The sequence below is a fragment of the Rhipicephalus microplus genome, chromosome 9, assembly GCF_043290135.1.
Source record: "Rhipicephalus microplus isolate Deutch F79 chromosome 9, USDA_Rmic, whole genome shotgun sequence".
Lineage (NCBI taxonomy): Eukaryota > Metazoa > Arthropoda > Arachnida > Ixodida > Ixodidae > Rhipicephalus > Rhipicephalus microplus.
Genome location: NC_134708.1, coordinates 20,215,876 through 20,234,061, shown reverse-complemented (window position 1 = coordinate 20,234,061; position 18,186 = coordinate 20,215,876). Strand labels below are relative to the sequence as shown.

General features: G+C 43.0%; 1 protein-coding gene across 5 annotated transcripts in view; it reads left to right on the top strand.

The window, feature by feature from the left end:
* Positions 1–18,186, top strand: part of Slob (Slowpoke binding protein) — a 38,388-nt gene that overhangs the window by 7,199 nt on the left and 13,003 nt on the right. For 4 of the 5 annotated variants that reach the window (XM_075873269.1, XM_075873267.1, XM_075873268.1 and 1 more), the window contains 9 exons: positions 245–322; positions 1,308–1,489; positions 8,286–8,392; positions 10,611–10,711; positions 12,553–12,606; positions 13,745–13,807; positions 15,256–15,297; positions 16,958–17,034; positions 17,145–17,216. In XM_075873269.1, the coding sequence (XP_075729384.1) occupies positions 245–322; positions 1,308–1,489; positions 8,286–8,392; positions 10,611–10,711; positions 12,553–12,606; positions 13,745–13,807; positions 15,256–15,297; positions 16,958–17,034; positions 17,145–17,216 (776 nt within the window). The remainder of the gene's footprint in view (positions 1–244; positions 323–1,307; positions 1,490–8,285; positions 8,393–10,610; positions 10,712–12,552; positions 12,607–13,744; positions 13,808–15,255; positions 15,298–16,957; positions 17,035–17,144; positions 17,217–18,186) is intronic. The other variant, XM_075873266.1, reaches the window with a different exon arrangement.

The window sequence follows — 18,186 nt, the reverse complement described above, 5'->3', positions numbered from 1 at the left end:
CGCAACGTAAATCTGCACGTGATTGACAGCTCCACTCTGTTTGTCCACTCTGTTTGCCCGATGCCATAAAATCTGGCACACAGCTGCACTGTGTTTGACTGCAGGCTTTAGTTTGTACGTATCACTCTGGAAAATGATCGCTCATTTTTCACTGTATTGGTCAAGTGATTGCCAACAGACATGAAAGCAACGTGTCCTAATGATATTAACTTGGACCAGACTTTGAAGACCTTTCAACTCGCAGGTCTTGGCTGAGCGGCCGCACGTGGTGGTGGTGTCTCCGCTAAACGACGTTGGGTCACTCAAAGACCTCATATATCATGTGAGTGCACTTTCGCTCGTTTCCGATTGTTGGGAATGGTCTAAGGAAAATGTTGGCGAGGAGCTCATGTGTCTAAGTCTACGGGGCACATATGGAAGTGCGGTTAGAGTGTTCTATAAACTGGATGAATAGTTGATTTATTGAGCACAAAGTTGAATGTACTGTAGAAAGCTGTCAGGCCCTCCCATGATGCAAGGTGGAGAGAAGGGTGGGGTCAGTGGTTTTGCTTCATTCAAAGTAGCACTGCTGCCCCATTTGCATATGGCTTAATTCAATTGTGGTTCAGGATCGTCCATCAGTCTAAGCTGATAGAGTGTTCCGCTTTAGCATCACTTAGATTCTGCACTTTATGCTGGTGTCAGACGGGCACTTTTAATCGTGATAATGGCTAATCAGGAATAGGCTCCATGCAGATCAGTTGCCACTACACTGTCACTTTTAATCACAATCACCCATAATCGGGATTAAGATGATTACGATCTGCGCATCACGATCTGGCTCCCAGACCATGATTTGGCTGATTGCTCAAGACTTGATCTGGATTAGTCTGGACCATGTAGCAGCGATCATTGTTGAGTGTAATTAAGAAATCCAGTTCGGCTCGGCTGCGCAAAAAGGCCTATGTGACACCAGTACTAGTGAAGATTGCAGTGACATTCTTTAATTACAAGAAATCTCTTTAGGAACGTGAGAGAAGAAATAAGGCGCAAACGAGACAAAGGCATGAAGAGACGTGGATGAGCAATTAGGCATTTGTCCTTGTCTCCTCTTGTGTCATCTCGCTTGCGCCTTATTCCTTCCATAAAACATGCACCAACTAGCCCGATAGAAAGTTCTACTTGAACATGAGCCGAGCTTTGAGTATTGCCTTATGCACGATGCAAGATAACCTGCAAGAGCGCACCATGCAAGTGCACCAAAAACAGCGCCACGTAGGCTGTGGACTAGGCTGTGAGCGGTTACTTGTTCCTTTGCCTGCCTGCAGAGCAAGTACAACGAGGACTGGCAGGAGAAGTACCGTCCGCAAGGGACGGGTCTCCCTCAAGACCAGGTGCAGCGACTGGCCAAGCAGATAGTTGAGGGCCTGCTCTTCCTACACGAGAAGGACTTCCCGGCATTCTACAACTTACACCTGGGCAACGTCATCCTCCAAAATGGCGTGGCCAGGTGCGCACTGCCTCTCCATCTGCTCTCTTTTCTTTTACACAGCGGAGCTGCTTAAGCTCAGAGAAACTTTGTTAGTCGTAAGCAGACATCATGGATGGCCTCTTTAAAGCCTAGTGCATGCAATACAATAACTTGACCGGCACATGCTCTTTTCGTCTTCTGCTTTTGCTTCGAGAACACCTGCGCCGATTCATCTGACGTGAGGCACAGTGACTGGTATGGGCGAGGGAACGAGTGTTGGGAGAAACGGAGCTTTTGAGGAAGGAAGGGAAGTGGAAAGGAAGAGAAATATATAAAATAAAATAAAAATTTATTGCCGAGGCTGGATCGAACCCGGGTACCCACCCGGGTTCGATCCCGGGTGGATACCCTTCGAACCCGGGTACCCGGGTTCGAAGGCGAGAGTCATAGCCACTCAACTGCCATTTGATTGCGTTGCTGTAGGGGAGAGAATGGTAAAAGGATAGAGAAAAAGACAAGGAAAGAGGAAGGCAAAGTGACAACAAAGGTAAAGGAAACTATGTATAGTATAGTGCGGTAAGGGGTGAGAAAGGGAAGTGGGGAGGAGAGAAAAAGGAAAAGAAGAAGGCCACCAGCTTTGTAGTTTTCACAGTCTTCGCACCACTTGTGCGGGGCTGCCCCCACCACCCGCTTATTTTTCTTTCCTTTTTTTTTACATAGTGAAGCTGTTATGAGATGGCAACAACTGATTTTTATGGAATGGTTGTCCACCATTGTCGCTAGTATCCGCAACTGCTGTCGCGCACTGCAATAGAAGTAACATCGAGGATTGAGTGGGACTTGAACCCAGGCACTCCTGTGTAGCAGTTGAGTATTCTGCCTCAGAGCCGCACCAGTGCTTGAAACTTCTTCACGAAAATTACCTTTCGCAGGCACCACGTCGGGCAGGAAATCGTGCTAACAGGTGCAACATAGCGTGGCGGAAGAGTAGAATAACAGCGAAGTGTCTCATCTTGTAAAGTATTTAAAGAATGGGTGGTTTAAAGCTTCCCTCATGTCGCCAAGATCTCGGCCATATGTCTCAGTCGTCAGCTACAGCGTCGGAAAAGTGGACATAATGCCTTATTATGGCATAGTGGATAGCTCTCAACTGTACTTGTAGCAGTCAACCCCAAGAGAATTTTTGAAGCGTTCTAGAACGGCCTCTCCTCTAGCTTTCACTGTGACTGTGTTGTGCGTTGCGTGCAGACCAGGCATTTTTTTACTACATACCATATTTACGCGATTGTAGGTCAACCCACTAAATTTAAATTCGAAATCCGAAGCTCGGGGTCACCCGCTGCAATGGATCAGTAGTGAAGGTGCCCGGAAGCTGGCCTGTAAGTCGCTGTTTCGATCCTGGCCATGGCGGTCGCTTTTTGATAGTTGAAATGGAAGATGGGGGCTCATGTACTGTGCAATGTCAGTTTACGTTAAAGAACACCAGATGCTCGAAATCCCTCCACCATGCCATCTCTCATAATCATATCGTGGTTTTGGGATGCACAACCCTTGATATTATTATTATTATTATTATTATTATTATTATTGAAGTTGAGTTGACTACCAATAAAAACCAAAATTAAGGCTTTCTTTTTCTGAGCGATTTTATGGGGGTTGACCTACATTCGAGTCAACTTACAGTCGTGTAAATATGGTGTGCATTATAAGGTAGGCTACCCTGTAACGGAAAATCTGCAACGATTATATGCACAGTGCACTTTGGAGGTAACAAGTATTCGGTTTATATGCAAGGAACATGTGGCCAATGTTGTACAACATTATAAATATGTAATTTTACTGAGAGTGGCCCTGTAAAGTAGTAACAGATACAGAGACAAAACTGTGTGGACTAAATGTTTCGTTAGTGTGGTATTTGTCTCTGTGCTTGCTTGGCTTTGCAGTGCTGCTCTTTAGGTACAGGTATGTCACACTAACTAGCCTCAATGCAGTCCAAACTAAAAAAATTTTCAGTAGCCAGCTTGATCTTGTATGCAAACTTGAAAGTTCTGGAATAGTACTTAAGCATTATTTGTTGTTGCAACAGCAAAATGTAATCTGTGCCGACCAACAATCACGCTATCCATCATTTACTGCTCGTTAATCACAGTGGTGTACCGGTTACGGTGCTCGGTTGCTGACCCGAAGGTGACAGATTTGACCCCAGTCGTGGCGGTTTCATTTCGACGGAGACAGAATGCGAAGAGGCCCTTGTACCGTGCAATGTCGGTGCACGCTGAAGAACACCGGATGGTGAAAATGTCCGGAGTCCTCCAACACAGCATCCCTCATAACCATACTGCAGTTTTGCGGTGTGAAACACCAGATAAAATAGCCCCGACGCGGTGGTCTAGTGGCTAAGGTACTCTGCTGCTTACCCGAAGGTCGCGGGGTTGAATACCGGCTGCGGTGGCTGCATTTTCTAAGGAGGCGAAAATGCTGTAGGCCCGTGTGCTCAGACTTGAGGACACGTTAAATGACTCCAGGTGGTTGAAATTTCTGGAGCCCTCCACTACAGCGTCTTTCATAATCATATGGTAATTTCCGGACGTTTAACCCCACATATCAATCAATCCACACCAGATGATGTAACTTTACCACCACGCACATGTGCGTACCGCCCAGCTAGAACAACAGAACTACGTAAACTTGCGGGCATGACACGGAAGGATTGGGAGGCATGCCACAGCTTATAGGTTTGTATATTTTATTTTATTTATTTAAATACCCTAAGAGCCCAGAGGGCATTACATAAGGGGGGATACATACAAGAGGTTACTATAGCATCAGTAAAACAACATGTCAGGGAGTAATACTAGTAATCAAACTGACCGATAGCCCAAGCAACATTACTAATAACACAATAAGCAAAAAACACAGTAAGCAGCTCACCATAACAGGAAACATATTTCAAGAAATAGCAATAAACATTCTCTAAGCATGCGTTACACATTAAATGTCAATGGTGGTTACAAATTATTGTCAACTTCTAAGTGAGTTAGTACTGCAGACTGAAAAAGGGAGGGTTCTGTAATAGCGACGATGTTTGAGGGCAGCGCGTTCCACTCGTTAATGGATAACAGCAGAGGTGAAAATTGGTATTTCTTAGTGCGTGAATATATTGGATTGACCTTATGTGCATGACCAACGCGATCAGAAACGTAGGGAGCCGGGTGAATGAATGATCGGGAAAATGACGAGTCACTATGATATAAGCTATGGAAAAAACATAGGCGGGACAACTTTCTGCGCGTGGCAAGCAATGGAAGGTTCAGAGAACGCTTAAGACATGTTACGCTTTGGTGGCGAGAATGATAGGAGGTGATAAACCGAGCTGCTTTATTTTGTACCAATTCTAGCATATCGGATTACATTGCCGTGTGTGGATGCCAGATGGTTGATGCATACTCTAGTGAAGGCCTGATCAGAGCCTGATATGCGTGAAGTTTAGTTTTCAAGTTTGCGCACCTGAGGCGGCGTTTCAAAACACCGAGTTTTTTTTGATGATTTGCTGGTGATGTATTCAATGTGAGTGTTCCAGGTTAGGTCGGAACTAAAGAAAATGCCGAGGTATTTTGTGGAGGATGAAACGGTCTCAATTACGGTGCTATTGACTATGTATCTGACGGATGATGAGGGGTTGGCTACGGAAGTAAATCTAATATGTTTGGTTTTTTCAGCGTTGATGTGCATCTGCCACAAGTTGCACCACTCTGTGAGTTTTAACAAATCTGACCGTAGGATGCTACTGTCATTCGGTTCGGTAATCTCCTTATATATAACGCAATCATCTGCGAATAGGCGTAGAGAAGAAACAATATTAGATCCAATGTCATTGATGTAGACCAAAAATAATAATGGTCCGAGCACGGAGCCCTGGGGGACACCGGATTTTACCATGCACTTTCTGGAAATTATGTGGTTAAGTTTGACCGATTGCGACCGGTTACAGAGGAACTCTTGAATCCATTGGATTGTTTTCTGATCAAGGTGGAGGTTACGGACTTTAATTATTAATCGGTTATGTTGGACGCGATCAAAAGCCTTTGAAAGGTCTTTAAAAATAGCATCTGTAGGAGCAGAGCTATGCATGGATTTGTGCAAGTCTGTCAACAATTCGAATAGTTGGGTGTTGCAAGAGCGTTTTTCCCGAAAGCCGTGTTGGTTTGGGATGAGGATGTTGTTTCTGTTCAAGTGAGATATAATTTTCGAGTAAATGATATGTTCTAATAGCTTGCAAGATATACAGGTTAGAGAGATTGGACGATAGTTGTTCGGACTTGACTTTTGGCCGGATTTGTATATGGGTTTAACAAAGGCATATTTCCAGTCTTCCGGTACACAGCCCGTGTCAAGCGACTGCTGAAAGATCAGCGACAATAAATACGCTGATCTGTGGCAGGTTAATTTTAGGAGTTTGGCACTAATTCCGTCGGGCCCCGGGCTAGTCTTGCGAGGAAGGCGTTGTACAGCTTGTGCGACACCATTTTCAGTTATTGTAATTGAAGAAAAAGGGTCGTGAATGGTAGGTTTTAACAGTGCCAGTGAGTCTAGTGGAAGTTCTTCCGTGAACACAGATGCAAATAATTCGTTGAAGCATTCAGCACTTTCCTCTGGCGACAACGCTTTGCCTTGATCACTCAGTAGAGTTGGCTCAGAAGGGTAGGCTGTAGGGTTCACCACGCGCCAGAATTTCTGGGGGTCTGTTTTCAAAAGGTTAGGTAAGGTGCAGTAAAAATATTTTTCCTTGGCCTCTTTTATTGAGGCCTCAGCTTGTTTTGAAAGATTTTTATAATTAAGCCAATCTTCCGGAGTATTAGTTCGTGTAGCCCTTTTAAAAGCTCGTTTCCTTCTATTTAGGCATCTTTTTACATCGCGTGTGAACCATGGGTCATTTGTTTTGGTGCTGATTGTTAGTTTCGGGACGCAACATTCTTCTATTTTTTTTAGTGTGTCACGGAATTGAAGCTAATTTTCGTTTGCTGCGCGATGTTCAAAACTTGACTCAAATATTGGTATAAAATCATCTAACATACGGTTCATCTTATCGATGTCAGCACATGCGTAATTCAATAACTGCTTAGTTACCTTTGATTTGTCGGCGCGTGGTAGATATAGTGAACAATGGACAACTCTGTGGTCGCTAATTTCTTCAAGCACGTGGGTAAGAGCTTCCTGGGAATTATTAGTGAAAAGTAAATCTAAAATGTTATCGCCACGTGTAGGTTCTGTTACTAACTGGGTCATGAGGTGGACATGTGTCAAATGTAGAAAACGCAAGCATTCGTGACGGTGGGAGCTGCTACTGCTGACAGAAGAAGATGCCCAATCTATGCCTGGGTAGTTAAAGTCGCCGCCGAGAATAAGAACAGAATTTGGATAATGGGCATGCACATACTCGAGTGAATCATTCAGCAAGTCGACGAACTCTGGACCGCTATCGGGGGGTCGGTAGCAGGCACCGATAATTACGGTGGTGTGAGCTGACTGCGCAGTAACCCAAATTGCTTCGATAAACGAGTCGTAAGCGATATCTAACGGTTGGAATTCTTGTTTAACAGCTATAATTACTCCTCCTCCTTTAGATACCGATCTGTCTTTGCGAAAAACTGTAAACTGTGCAGGAAAGTTAAGTTCAGAGTTCGAAATGTCGGCCGACAGCCACGTTTCCGTACCGATCAAAATGTCGGCGGAACATGTGTACAAGAAGGAATTTAGGGTGTCTAGTTTATTTAAAATGCTCCTAAAATTTATTAGGAGCAACGTTACTTCAGATTTGTAGGTGGAGTTTCGATTAGATTAGGCGAAAATTTAATATACGTGTATATGGAAGGAGTTGGGGGGGTGGGAGCAGGGTGGTGGTTGGTGAGCAAAGTAACGTTTTGCTGTTGTGAAGGGGTCGAACACTGTGTACCATGTAACAACCTGCGGGTGAGTTTGTGTATAAATTTTAAATTACAATGTTGTTGTCGGCACCAAACCCTCTGAGCCATTCTTTCAGTTCCACATGTCACCGTTGCATCCTCTTTTGCTGGGCTAGTTTTTTTTTTTTTTTTTTTTTTTGAACACAGCCAACTAAATCAACAATCAGGCCATACAGAACATAGGGTGTTGTGTTTAACTGTTGTGTAGAAATGATATCACATTAAAATGAATCAAAGTGTATAAAGAATCACCCTTTCCATCAATAAGGTCCAAATGAACCTAACAATTACGCATCCAGGGCTCTACCAGGTGAGCTACAGTGAAGGCACTTCGACGTCTGCTTCATAGGGTGTTTATGTACGTCTATTCCTTGGCATTGTTAGCCAGCGCCACTTGTACCTAAGGTGGTGAGTCTGGGGCACTTTGCCAGAACTAGTCGTGTGGGGCGTGATTTACGCACGAGGTGGCAGCTGACCAACAAAACTCTTGCATGCTTACCTAAGGCGTTAATTGTTCCTTGGCGAGGCAATGTCTACCATGTTTCCTAAATGTCTCCTGTGGTTTCCCTGGCCTAAACACCTGTTAGATTCAATTGGTTGCATGAGTGTCGGCAGGATTTCGTCTTGGGTAGTGCTAGCTGATGCTTTGTCTCAAGTCAGTGAGGAGGGGAGCGCCGGTTTAGCTTGGGTAAGGGCAGAACTATGGCTTGAAAATTGTGGGTGCCCTTTTCGCACCCCCCTGCTGACGACCTTGATTGGTTGTGTATGTAAGATTGTATCCGATGTTTCATTGAACTTGTCATCCTACTGATGTCAGACTTTATTTCAGACGAGGGCATGACACATATCAATTCTTACTCTGGGCTTTTCAGGCTCACAGGCCTGGAGAATGTCCTGCTGGGCTATGTACCCAGGGTCTCTGCATTCATCCGCAAGCGCATTTGCGATGACAAGGAGGTCGTCGATGCTGTCTGCTTCGGTGAGCATTGTACTACTAATTGCTTTCCTGAATTGCTTTAGGAGAGCAGACGCAATTTTTTTGTGTAATTTTTTAAAGTTCTTTTATGTGCCAAAAATGTGTGTAAGGATGACATAAGTTATACAAAGCTCGGGACTATTTTAAAAAACGTTTCAATTTGCTACATAGCATTGGTTTCCTTATGCCAAAGCTGTTAGCAACATATTCACAAGAGCTGGCACTGTTGTTGCCGCTATAATAAATGCAAAGTTGATTGATTGAGTGAGTGAGTGAGAGTGAGTGATCAATTGTGCCATGAAGTAGGATTTGCCAACATTGTGAATTAATAAGACTGAGTGTGATGCTGCAGCTTGTACTTGACAGAAAAAGCAAGCAAGAGTGCTTTGTGCATACCTCCCAGAGACGTCCACATGTAATGATCTCGGAAGTTGCAGGGACAAAACAGCTAGCCATGTACCACCAAAGGTTGCTTCTCTATAAAAGATACCTTGTTGGATCATGCATTCTTGGGGGTTTTCTAGTTACAGTACAGTGCACGCTGAAATGAGGAAGAACCAGCCATATTTTACTGCGTTACCCCCTCTGATTGTATGTATTCATGTTCAATATACCAAGGTTTAAGAGGGATATTGTTTGACGAAAGTGAAATGAGTGGCAAACTATTTACGTGGTAAGGTTACGAATTTCAGATACCAATTACTGGTCAATGTAATGCACATAAGTGTAAGTGTGTTATGGCGTTCTATTGCTGGCCACTATCATCCTCGAATGTTAGGTAGCACTACTTTATACGTGTATGTACAAGGAACTGGCGCCACTTGGAAAAGTAGCTTCCATTATCAAGAGATAAAAGCTGAACTGTCTTGGATAGTTGCACTGAACAGACAGAGATTAATTTACGAAAATGCACAACAATGCAGATTGCGATGAGCTAGCTGATTACAGTACGCAGACTGATGTATGTGCTCGTGTATAACCTACCACTGTTTATTGCCTGCACCTCTTACTTTGGATTGAAAACATTTGAAAAAGTAATTTAAAAACAAAACTAAAGTGTGCATTTGAATCCTGGATGTATGCTGTTTGTTTTCAGCGGACATTATTGCAAAGACTTCTAGAGTCATGGGGCTACCAAATTCCATGGAAAATGCTAGGAATGATTAGCTTTGGGAGTGGAACATTGAGACGAATGCATAGCAGTGATTAACACAAAAGCAGCTGTGAACTCGAACCTCATTGTAGCGATAGTCACACCTGCTGCGAAAATACTTCAGTATGTCAAAAAATGCATTATAAACGCATATTTGCAGCACTGTATCTATGACATGATTCGTTATATTGAGGTCTGAATGTAAATAAACACTTTAGTCACAGTGGCACTACTGTACTGCGCTAATTTGTAGCTGCAGTTCTTATTCGTGTAAGGAAAAGCTGAGACTTATTCACAAGTACATACAGCACTCTAAAGCAGGTTCCGTCTTTGTATTTGACGTAGCTGTGCCCCGCCGCGGTGGTCTGGTGGCTAAGGTACTCGGCTGCTGACCCGCAGGTCGCGGGTTCAAATCCCGGCTGCGGCGGCTGCATTTCCGATGGAGGCGGAAATGTTGTAGGCCCGTGTGCTCAGATTTGGGTGCACGTTAAAAAACCCCAGGTGGTCGAAATTTCCGGAGCCCTCCACTACGGTGTCTCTCATAATCATATGGTGGTTTTGGGACGTTAAACCCCACAAATCAATCAATCAATTGACGTAGCTGTGTATTTGCACGTTGCTGGCTGAAATTGTGCACCCTCCAGTATGTAGGCTTATTACTGTGTGAAACGTAGTTGGGGATTCTGCTGACTAATGTTTTACGAATAAGCAAAAAAAGTGTGTGTGTGTGTGTGTGTGCATGCGTGTGTGTGTGTGTGTGTGCATGCGTGTGTGCGTGCGGGCACGCGCATGCATTATCTTCTTGCAGTCCTTTTTAGCGATAACCTAGTTCATGATTTTGCCATTACTAAAATTGTCATTTTGTAATTCCGGCTTTTTTTGTATGTTTTCCATCATTATGAGTTTGTGTAATGAAATATTTGCTTTCATATGCCCTCCCTGCTACAATCTCTGATGAGATTGGCGGTATTGTTAAATAAATAAATAAATAAATAAATAAATAAATAAATAAATAAATGCGGCACCCTCTTCCTCAAATGCAGTTTTTTGTGTACTTTCGAACACCAGGTCATGCTCTGTTTGAAATGGCCGCCGGTTACGAAATGTCCACCACAAAGCCTACGGACAAGAACTATGCAGACGTTGAACACTGCCCCGAAGTGTATCAGGTTTGTGCATCTGCGCTGTTACGTACTAGTGCTTTTTGAATGATCATGCAGAGACGATCCCTTTCAATCGCTCTCGCTCGTTTTGACAGAAGAATGATGACACTAGAGACTATTCCCCAAGCTCATCTTGTAGAGTCGTATAGCATTCAAGCAAACAAGTCATTGCTGAAATTTTCAAGGGCAACAGACTTGCACGAGCGGCCGTAGACTCCTAATGATGTCGTATAACCGCACAAGACTGCCACTCTGTGCTGTGGTGTTATGTGTGTGCGTGTGTGCTCCTCCTCCGTTTCTCCCTTTTTTTTGTAACGATATAGAGCGGCAACGGAGCTCTCACGCTCGCCCAGCGCGAAAAGATGAGAAAGACGAGGACTTGTACTAATGGAAGAACCTGCCAACAAATGAGCGTTGTGTCTACTTGTTTCATGAAACTTCATACTCTTCTTCAATATCCGCCTTCTCTTGCCCACGTGTGGGGTAGCATACCGGTTATGCCAAACTGGTTAACATTCATGCCTTTCCTCTCTCTCGTTTTGTTTCCTTCCTCTAAAGGGACTCTAAAGAGGAACGACTTGTTTTGGATTGACAAAATGCTCTCAGAGAACTCTATTTCACATTTTTTACTATCATAAGTTTATTATTAGTGGAGAAAATGAAGATTAAAGTTGCATTCTTGAATTTCGCGCCAAAATCTCCATGCGTGATGTAAAAAATTTCAAAATGTGTTTGCGGTATTTTTGTGGAATTGGCTAGATATTTTCTGAAACTTCATATGCTAAGTCACTGGCACCAACAGATTACCATGTACTTCATTTTCATCAATTGGAAGCTATGTAGGACCCACTAGACGCCTTCGAAATTTCTTGCGTCATGATGTTTGGTGCAGGATGCTCAAGGTGGCTTCGCCACTTGCTTTTTCTTTTGGTGCATTTTCTCGCTTACAAAGCGTCGTGTTGGCCTAAGAGTGGCGTTTTTGGGATTGTAAAATTGTACTTTACTAATATGCAAAGATTCTTTATGCGTTTAAGTGTCGCCGGCGACTGCCATTTTGCTGTGGCGTGCCTGACGACATGTGCAGTGTGGAGCGGAGTTGCTGCCTTCTATCAGAGTTTCAGGCAGTGTGAATCGTTCAGTTTCTTTCCCAAGCTGAATCCATCGGACATTGCTGGGATCGCGCCAGCAGCTGAGCACTTAACGAAATTGTTCGCTGTAATGCAGACACTAGCACAGCAAGCAGCTCCTTACGTCACGCCATGAGGGTGTGCCAGTGTTGCCAGACTCTCAGGCCCCTTGCATGTTTATAAAAATATTAAATAATAAACTAAGTGCTCCACCAAATGCACTTAAAATTCTCCACCTTGTTTGTCAGTGTGCAAGGATTTACTCGCGTAGCACATATTAGGATCGAAAATTGGATTGTCACGGCCTCTTTAACCCCTTCATTCACTGTGTTACCGTTTATAGATTGAACTTCTTTAATTAATAAAATTACACAACAACGAACTGTTCAGGAGCACCTGTTGACAGAGATGTCTGTCGAACCATATATGCTGGATGAACATGGGGTGTTCATAGAGGCAAAAATGGGAGGCAAAGTTTGCATACTAAATGGTTTGGTTTCTGAAACTGAAAAATTACTTTGGCACATTCTTCTTTCTTTCTTTTTTCTTGCTTTTCTTTGGTTGCTTGCCCGTGAAGGGTTCGTATTTCAGTTTCAATGCTCATCGGTCCCATACTTAGAGAGGCTGTGGCTTGCATATCTAACATGGTGCTCCTAACAAAGGTTGAATCATGTACGGAGGTGTGTTCTTTAAATTTGGCTTCTTTCATTTGACATCCAGGTTTTGAGGTTCATCTTCGAGAACCAAAATCACAACTATCCAACTCTAGAAGAGGTAAGTTTTTCTTGTGTGTCGAAACTGTTTTACAAACCGTGAACATTACTAACGTATCAAACACCTAGTAAAGTGCACCAAGCAGGGGGACAGAGAAATACATAAACACATATCAATAGTGCTCTATGTACAATAAAGCTCTGGAATTCCCTCTCTGGTCACATTCATTCCTTACCCCTAAAAGATTTCATAGTTGCTATCGATGAACGTCTTACTAATCTGTAATCAACTTTATTTTCATTATTGTTTGGTTATAAATGTATTTGCCTTACCATTTGTAGTATTTCCTTGCATTTCTTGTGTTTTTGGAGTTTAGTATTATATAACATCTCAGTCCTGCTATAGCCCCAAATAAGGCTGCAATATGTATATATTAATAAATAAATAAATATGTCAACCTCAGGAGCATCGATTGACAGAGAATTCCTACCTGACACTTGTTCTTAAATCGTGGAAGTGGGAGCAGTGGGGAGTGGTAACAGCATGGATAAAAGGATGTTGTAACTTACTAAGCTTTGAAAACTTGTCTTCTAGAAAAAAAAAAAAAACATTACATGATGGTATCGCGTGGGTTTTTTTGTGTGGCACACAGAACAGAAGCACTTCAGTGAAGTATAAGTAACTCTTACGGGGGGAGCCTAAGATTTTTGAAGAATGCTATGCATAAATGAAGGCTGAATGCAAGTTTCCATTGCCAGACTCATTTGATAGCCTTTTGTGTGGTCATGAAGATTCCATGGGACGGCTTTCCACTACACCCAAGACAGTACCCAAGGCAGTACCCAAGGCGTGGCATATTTCTTGTATAGCATCCAAGCAAGACCAAAGATTCAAGATTTTTGTGTTAGATTGAAGCATGAATCAAGCACTTCCAGCTGCCACTGTAGATAAAAGCTTTGTCATTGCGCTGATAGGCCCAAAGGCACGATTTCGATTCCCACAACTGCCATATTTTGATGGGAACAAAATGCGAAAACACCTGTGCACTTTAATGTAGGTGTGTGTTCAATGTTCTCAAGCTGTCGAAGTTAATGTGCAGTCGCCGCGAAGGTGTGCCTTGTAATGATACTGTGTCTTTGTCATGTAAAACATCACAAGTTTTGAGAATTTACGATTGCGACTCTCTTTCTTTTTGTAGGTCGCCACGCTGGATTTCTTTCGCAATATTGACCTACGCGAGCTCACCACTCACACCGTGCCTGTGAGTTCCGAGGCGTTTTTACGTTCAACCGCATCTTGTTGACATTGCTAATGCTACATCAAGACAAGTTTAGCTTATGGCTCTTCGATATCTTAAATGGCAAACAACACTGTAAAAGTTACTTCAGTCATGTCATCACAAAGCCCTTGCTTCGTGTTTTTCACGATGTGGCAATTTTAGATCAGCAATGTTTTCTATAAAGTAATTACATGATATGCTGTGAATCAGACGTCACGGTATAAAGCTATATTAAATAAAGTTCATATTTTCCCACTTTCGTGCTTCTAGTATGCGACATCTACTCTGTTTTGGTTGTTTGAACTGCAGCTGCTGCTATCAGAAACATATTTTCGCCGTGATTTTTTTTTTGCTCCACATTCAATCTCTTTTATCCCACAATTACTGCAGGTCAGTTAAAGGGGCCCTGCCACACCCTTTCAGCACAGTCACAAAACGCCCCTTATCAGTCGTCCATGCTCCCGAAAGCACGCGAGCCAAATATTGTGGCATGACACGTTACCTGAAATTTACGATGAATTTACAGTCAGCCAGGAATCGTTTTTTCTTCTCTCTGCAAATGATGCCATATACCATACTCAGGTTGCTGCTCCATATACCCAAATATACGGCTATGGGCATAATGCTAGCATAATGAGTTTCATAGTTAGCATGGCCCCCAATAGATGATGCTGTGGTGTGCCCACGCACGCTCACGATCGCACCAACAGTAAGCTGCATGTTCGAAGAAAAACAAAAGAAAAGAAATTGTTCAAGCTCTTGACTTGTGCAGATGAAACGGCGCATCTTTTTACCCCTTGTTGTCCCCCTCCTCGCATAGCTTTCAGTGCGCTCCCTAGTATGAGCGGGGGACAGGCTCGTGCAACTCTGCCATACTTGGTGAATTCTAAAAATTTTTTTGTGGCGTTTGATTCGTGAGGCAAGAAGTTCTTATAATGAAGCCATTCTATACTTAAAAAAGTGTAGCAGGGCTCTTTTAAAAGACTACAGATGGCACCCCCCGTGCTTTCACGGGCTTCTTCATCTGTCGGCTTATTATGGTAGGGCTGTAAATATTCTACACTTCTTTTGTAAATTTTGTAGTGATCAGATTAATATCTGCCATGTCCCTTATGGAATAAATGTGTACTTCATGACATGAAAGTGTTGAAGTCAGACCTTCTTACACAGTTGATTCCTCCATCTGTCTTTCAAGTGTGAAGCACAATTTTTTACTCATTGAGAACAGTTAGGAAAGTGCCTCTGGCCGTCACGGCATTACCTGCTACTATTTATCAAACAAAGCGGAGCGCTGCTCGAGTAGTGAATTTTTCTAAATGAATCAAATGCATACGAATACTTAAAAAAACAAAATGACATCTGAATGTGAAATCAAATGTGGAATAAACGTTTCTCGTGACTAAAGTTAATGACCCGGCATCCGTTTACAGCTTGGCGTCTGGTCAACGGTGAAGAGCAACATGACAACAACTGTAAGGAAATGAAGACCGCATGTCACGAGTGCTACGTAGAATGTTGTGTTTGTTGAAGGAATCGAGTGGAATAGTGTTGAATCATGGCTTGTTGGCTGTTCTTTATTAGCTCGTGCCTTGTATATAAACGCTTAGGCCCATTCGAAATACAAACTCAAAGATCATTGCTTTGGCTGACAGTTTGCACCTCTCATATGTCCTGGTTGTGACAGTATGGATTTCGTTAGTCTCATTTTCGTTAGTCTCATTTTCGTAGAAACAGTCAGTAGCCAGTGGCCTACTCCTCTACACTCTTCATACATCCTTTATTAAGATGAATATATGCATTGCTTAGCAGTTTGAATCAACCCTACATTGCCCAGCACATGATTTCTGCTATGCTGAGCTTTGTACCTCAAATTTAGAGTTCAAGTACCAGAAACTTACTGCAAAATCTGCATAGTGTAAACTTTTATATGCTAGTCCTCCACTACGGCGTCTCTCATAATCATATGGTGGTTTTGGGACGTTAAACCCCACAAATCAATCAATCAAACTTTTATATGCTGGGCAGTGTAGCTAATCTAGTCATTAATTAACTAGTTGATTACTATATTAAGGAAGCTCTTGATCGTATAATATTTCATTGCATTTGATGTACAAATGTTCTCTTTTTAGCTAGGAGTAAAGGTAAACAAGTAACTTAAAAGACGACTAGCTCAGGCTAGTTTGTATGATAACAGATAGCAAGAATAGTGGAAATTTACGACGAAGACTACCGTGTTGTGTCTTGGTAGTAAATACACGCTATCTACTAGCTATTGCATAATCGCATAACTCTCATTTTTTAGTTGTGGTGTTTTTTAAAGCCAGAGTCGAATTCGTGGGGATCCGTTGCCCACCACACTTTCTAACGCAGCTGTGAGAGCGAAGCCCCGTGAAGGGGGAGAGCATGGTTAAAGCAAAGTGGGTGAGAGGGCAGCCTGGTAGAGAGGGGTAGCAATGTGGAGAAGGTGAAGCTGGGCAGAGGGGAGGGGAGCAGAGGCTATGGTGGGGGCGTATCAGGTGGTGTGGAGAGGAGACTGGAATCGTAGAAAAATGGAGAGTCGCACGTTTGTTTTGAGACTCTCTCCTCGCATTGCCTCACATTCGTGTTGGAACATTGAGCAGTGGCCAAGCTAGAACTGATGCCATCAGATCCATTCTTTAACCAGCCTTTGCGATTAAGTCGGTCGAAACCATAGGTCGGCAAAAGTGGAACTCGCTCAGACTCGCTGAAGAAATAAACCTTGCACTTTGGACTCACTCGGACTCGCCAAACTTTTCTCGAGCTGGATTCATTCGGAGTCACACTTGATAGAATTTTCTTCAACCGGGTTCACTCAGACTCAAACTCGCCAAAATATTACTCACCTAGACTCACTCAGACTGCGACTTGCGGGCTCATTTGATGCTGAGTGAGTTCGAGTAAGTCGACTAAGAGTGAGTTCACCGACCTATGGCTGAAGTTGTCAATAATATTCCTTTACATAGAATTGTGCTTGGGCATTGCAAGACGAACACCATCCGTGAGAGTCCAAGGTGTATGTCATTTTATTTGTGTTTTCCACTGTACTGAATGTGCAATGTGAAGTGATAATCTGCGAGCTTTTGTGTGCATTGCATGACTACCTTATTTCAGCCCATTCTGAGGACCAACCTGAGCTCAACTGCCAAACACCTCCTGCGAGATGTTCAAAGGTTCTATCGCAATAAAGGGTATGTTGGCAGCTCCTGTGTTTACGAAAATCCACGGTTAAAATTGCCATAACGATTACGTGATGGAGAACAGGTGCCCGAGATAGCGCCGCTTGCATTTGTCTTTTCAGAAAACTCAAAACGTCGCGATCTATATCGGTATCTTCGTGCGATGGTGGAGAGTCTTCTGACAGTGAAAAAGCGTAAGCCTGCATCGTTTCTTTCTCGACACTGTCATTGAATCAGTCGGACTTTGTGTTGGTAAAATTACAATGTAGGAAACATGTAGACATAGGTCCTAAAGTAGAAAACTACAATGAGATCCTTAATCAATACACCTTTGAAAGCAAAAGAGCAAAAGTTAATTATCATCATCATCATCAGCGTGACACCACCCGCTGCAGGGCAAAGGCCTCTCCCATGATCCGCCAATCAACCCAGGGCAGCGCATTGTAATCGAAACATATTCTGTACTCTGTTAAAACCAAGGAAAACTGTCCGCTCTATCCACAGTCACTACTGCCCCTCCTGCAGACAATTTTTATAACTGATTCGTCCAAAAGTGCTTGCTCATTTTTGCGACGTCAAGCACTTTTCAAGTATTACAGATAGCCAATATCCCATGCAGACCCACCTTTGTATCACTGTTTTTAAGTTATAAACACGAATTCCATGGTAAATTTCATAAAAAATTGGCATTGCTGCTCAACCAAATATCTTTTTTTAATTAATAACGATGAATCTTTAGCTCTGATTATGCATAGTATTTACATCGGCCGAAAAAAAAAAGCTCTTTTAGTTCGAGCACAAACCAGCTAGCGTGGGCGTTTATCATGATGAAAAGCAGGCACACCGCATTTCTGTGCGGTGCAATCTTTAGCAGTGTTGCTGTTTAAGTCGGACATAAAAACATTGGTGTATACAAAAACAACTATCATCATCATGTACTGGTAGGTCAGATAGATAAGAACTTCTTGCCGGGCGAGCCATTGCATGTCTGTGGTGGGAATCTTTCCACATACAAAAGAAAGAGCAGAGAAAGAAGAATGAAGTAATCAGAAAGGGTATGTGTCGCAAAATTCTAGCAAATCCTACTTCTTACTGCTATTTTACTAAAAATAAAGAAGCCAACAGACGGGTGATGGAAGCCCTATGCGAATGACGACATGTGCC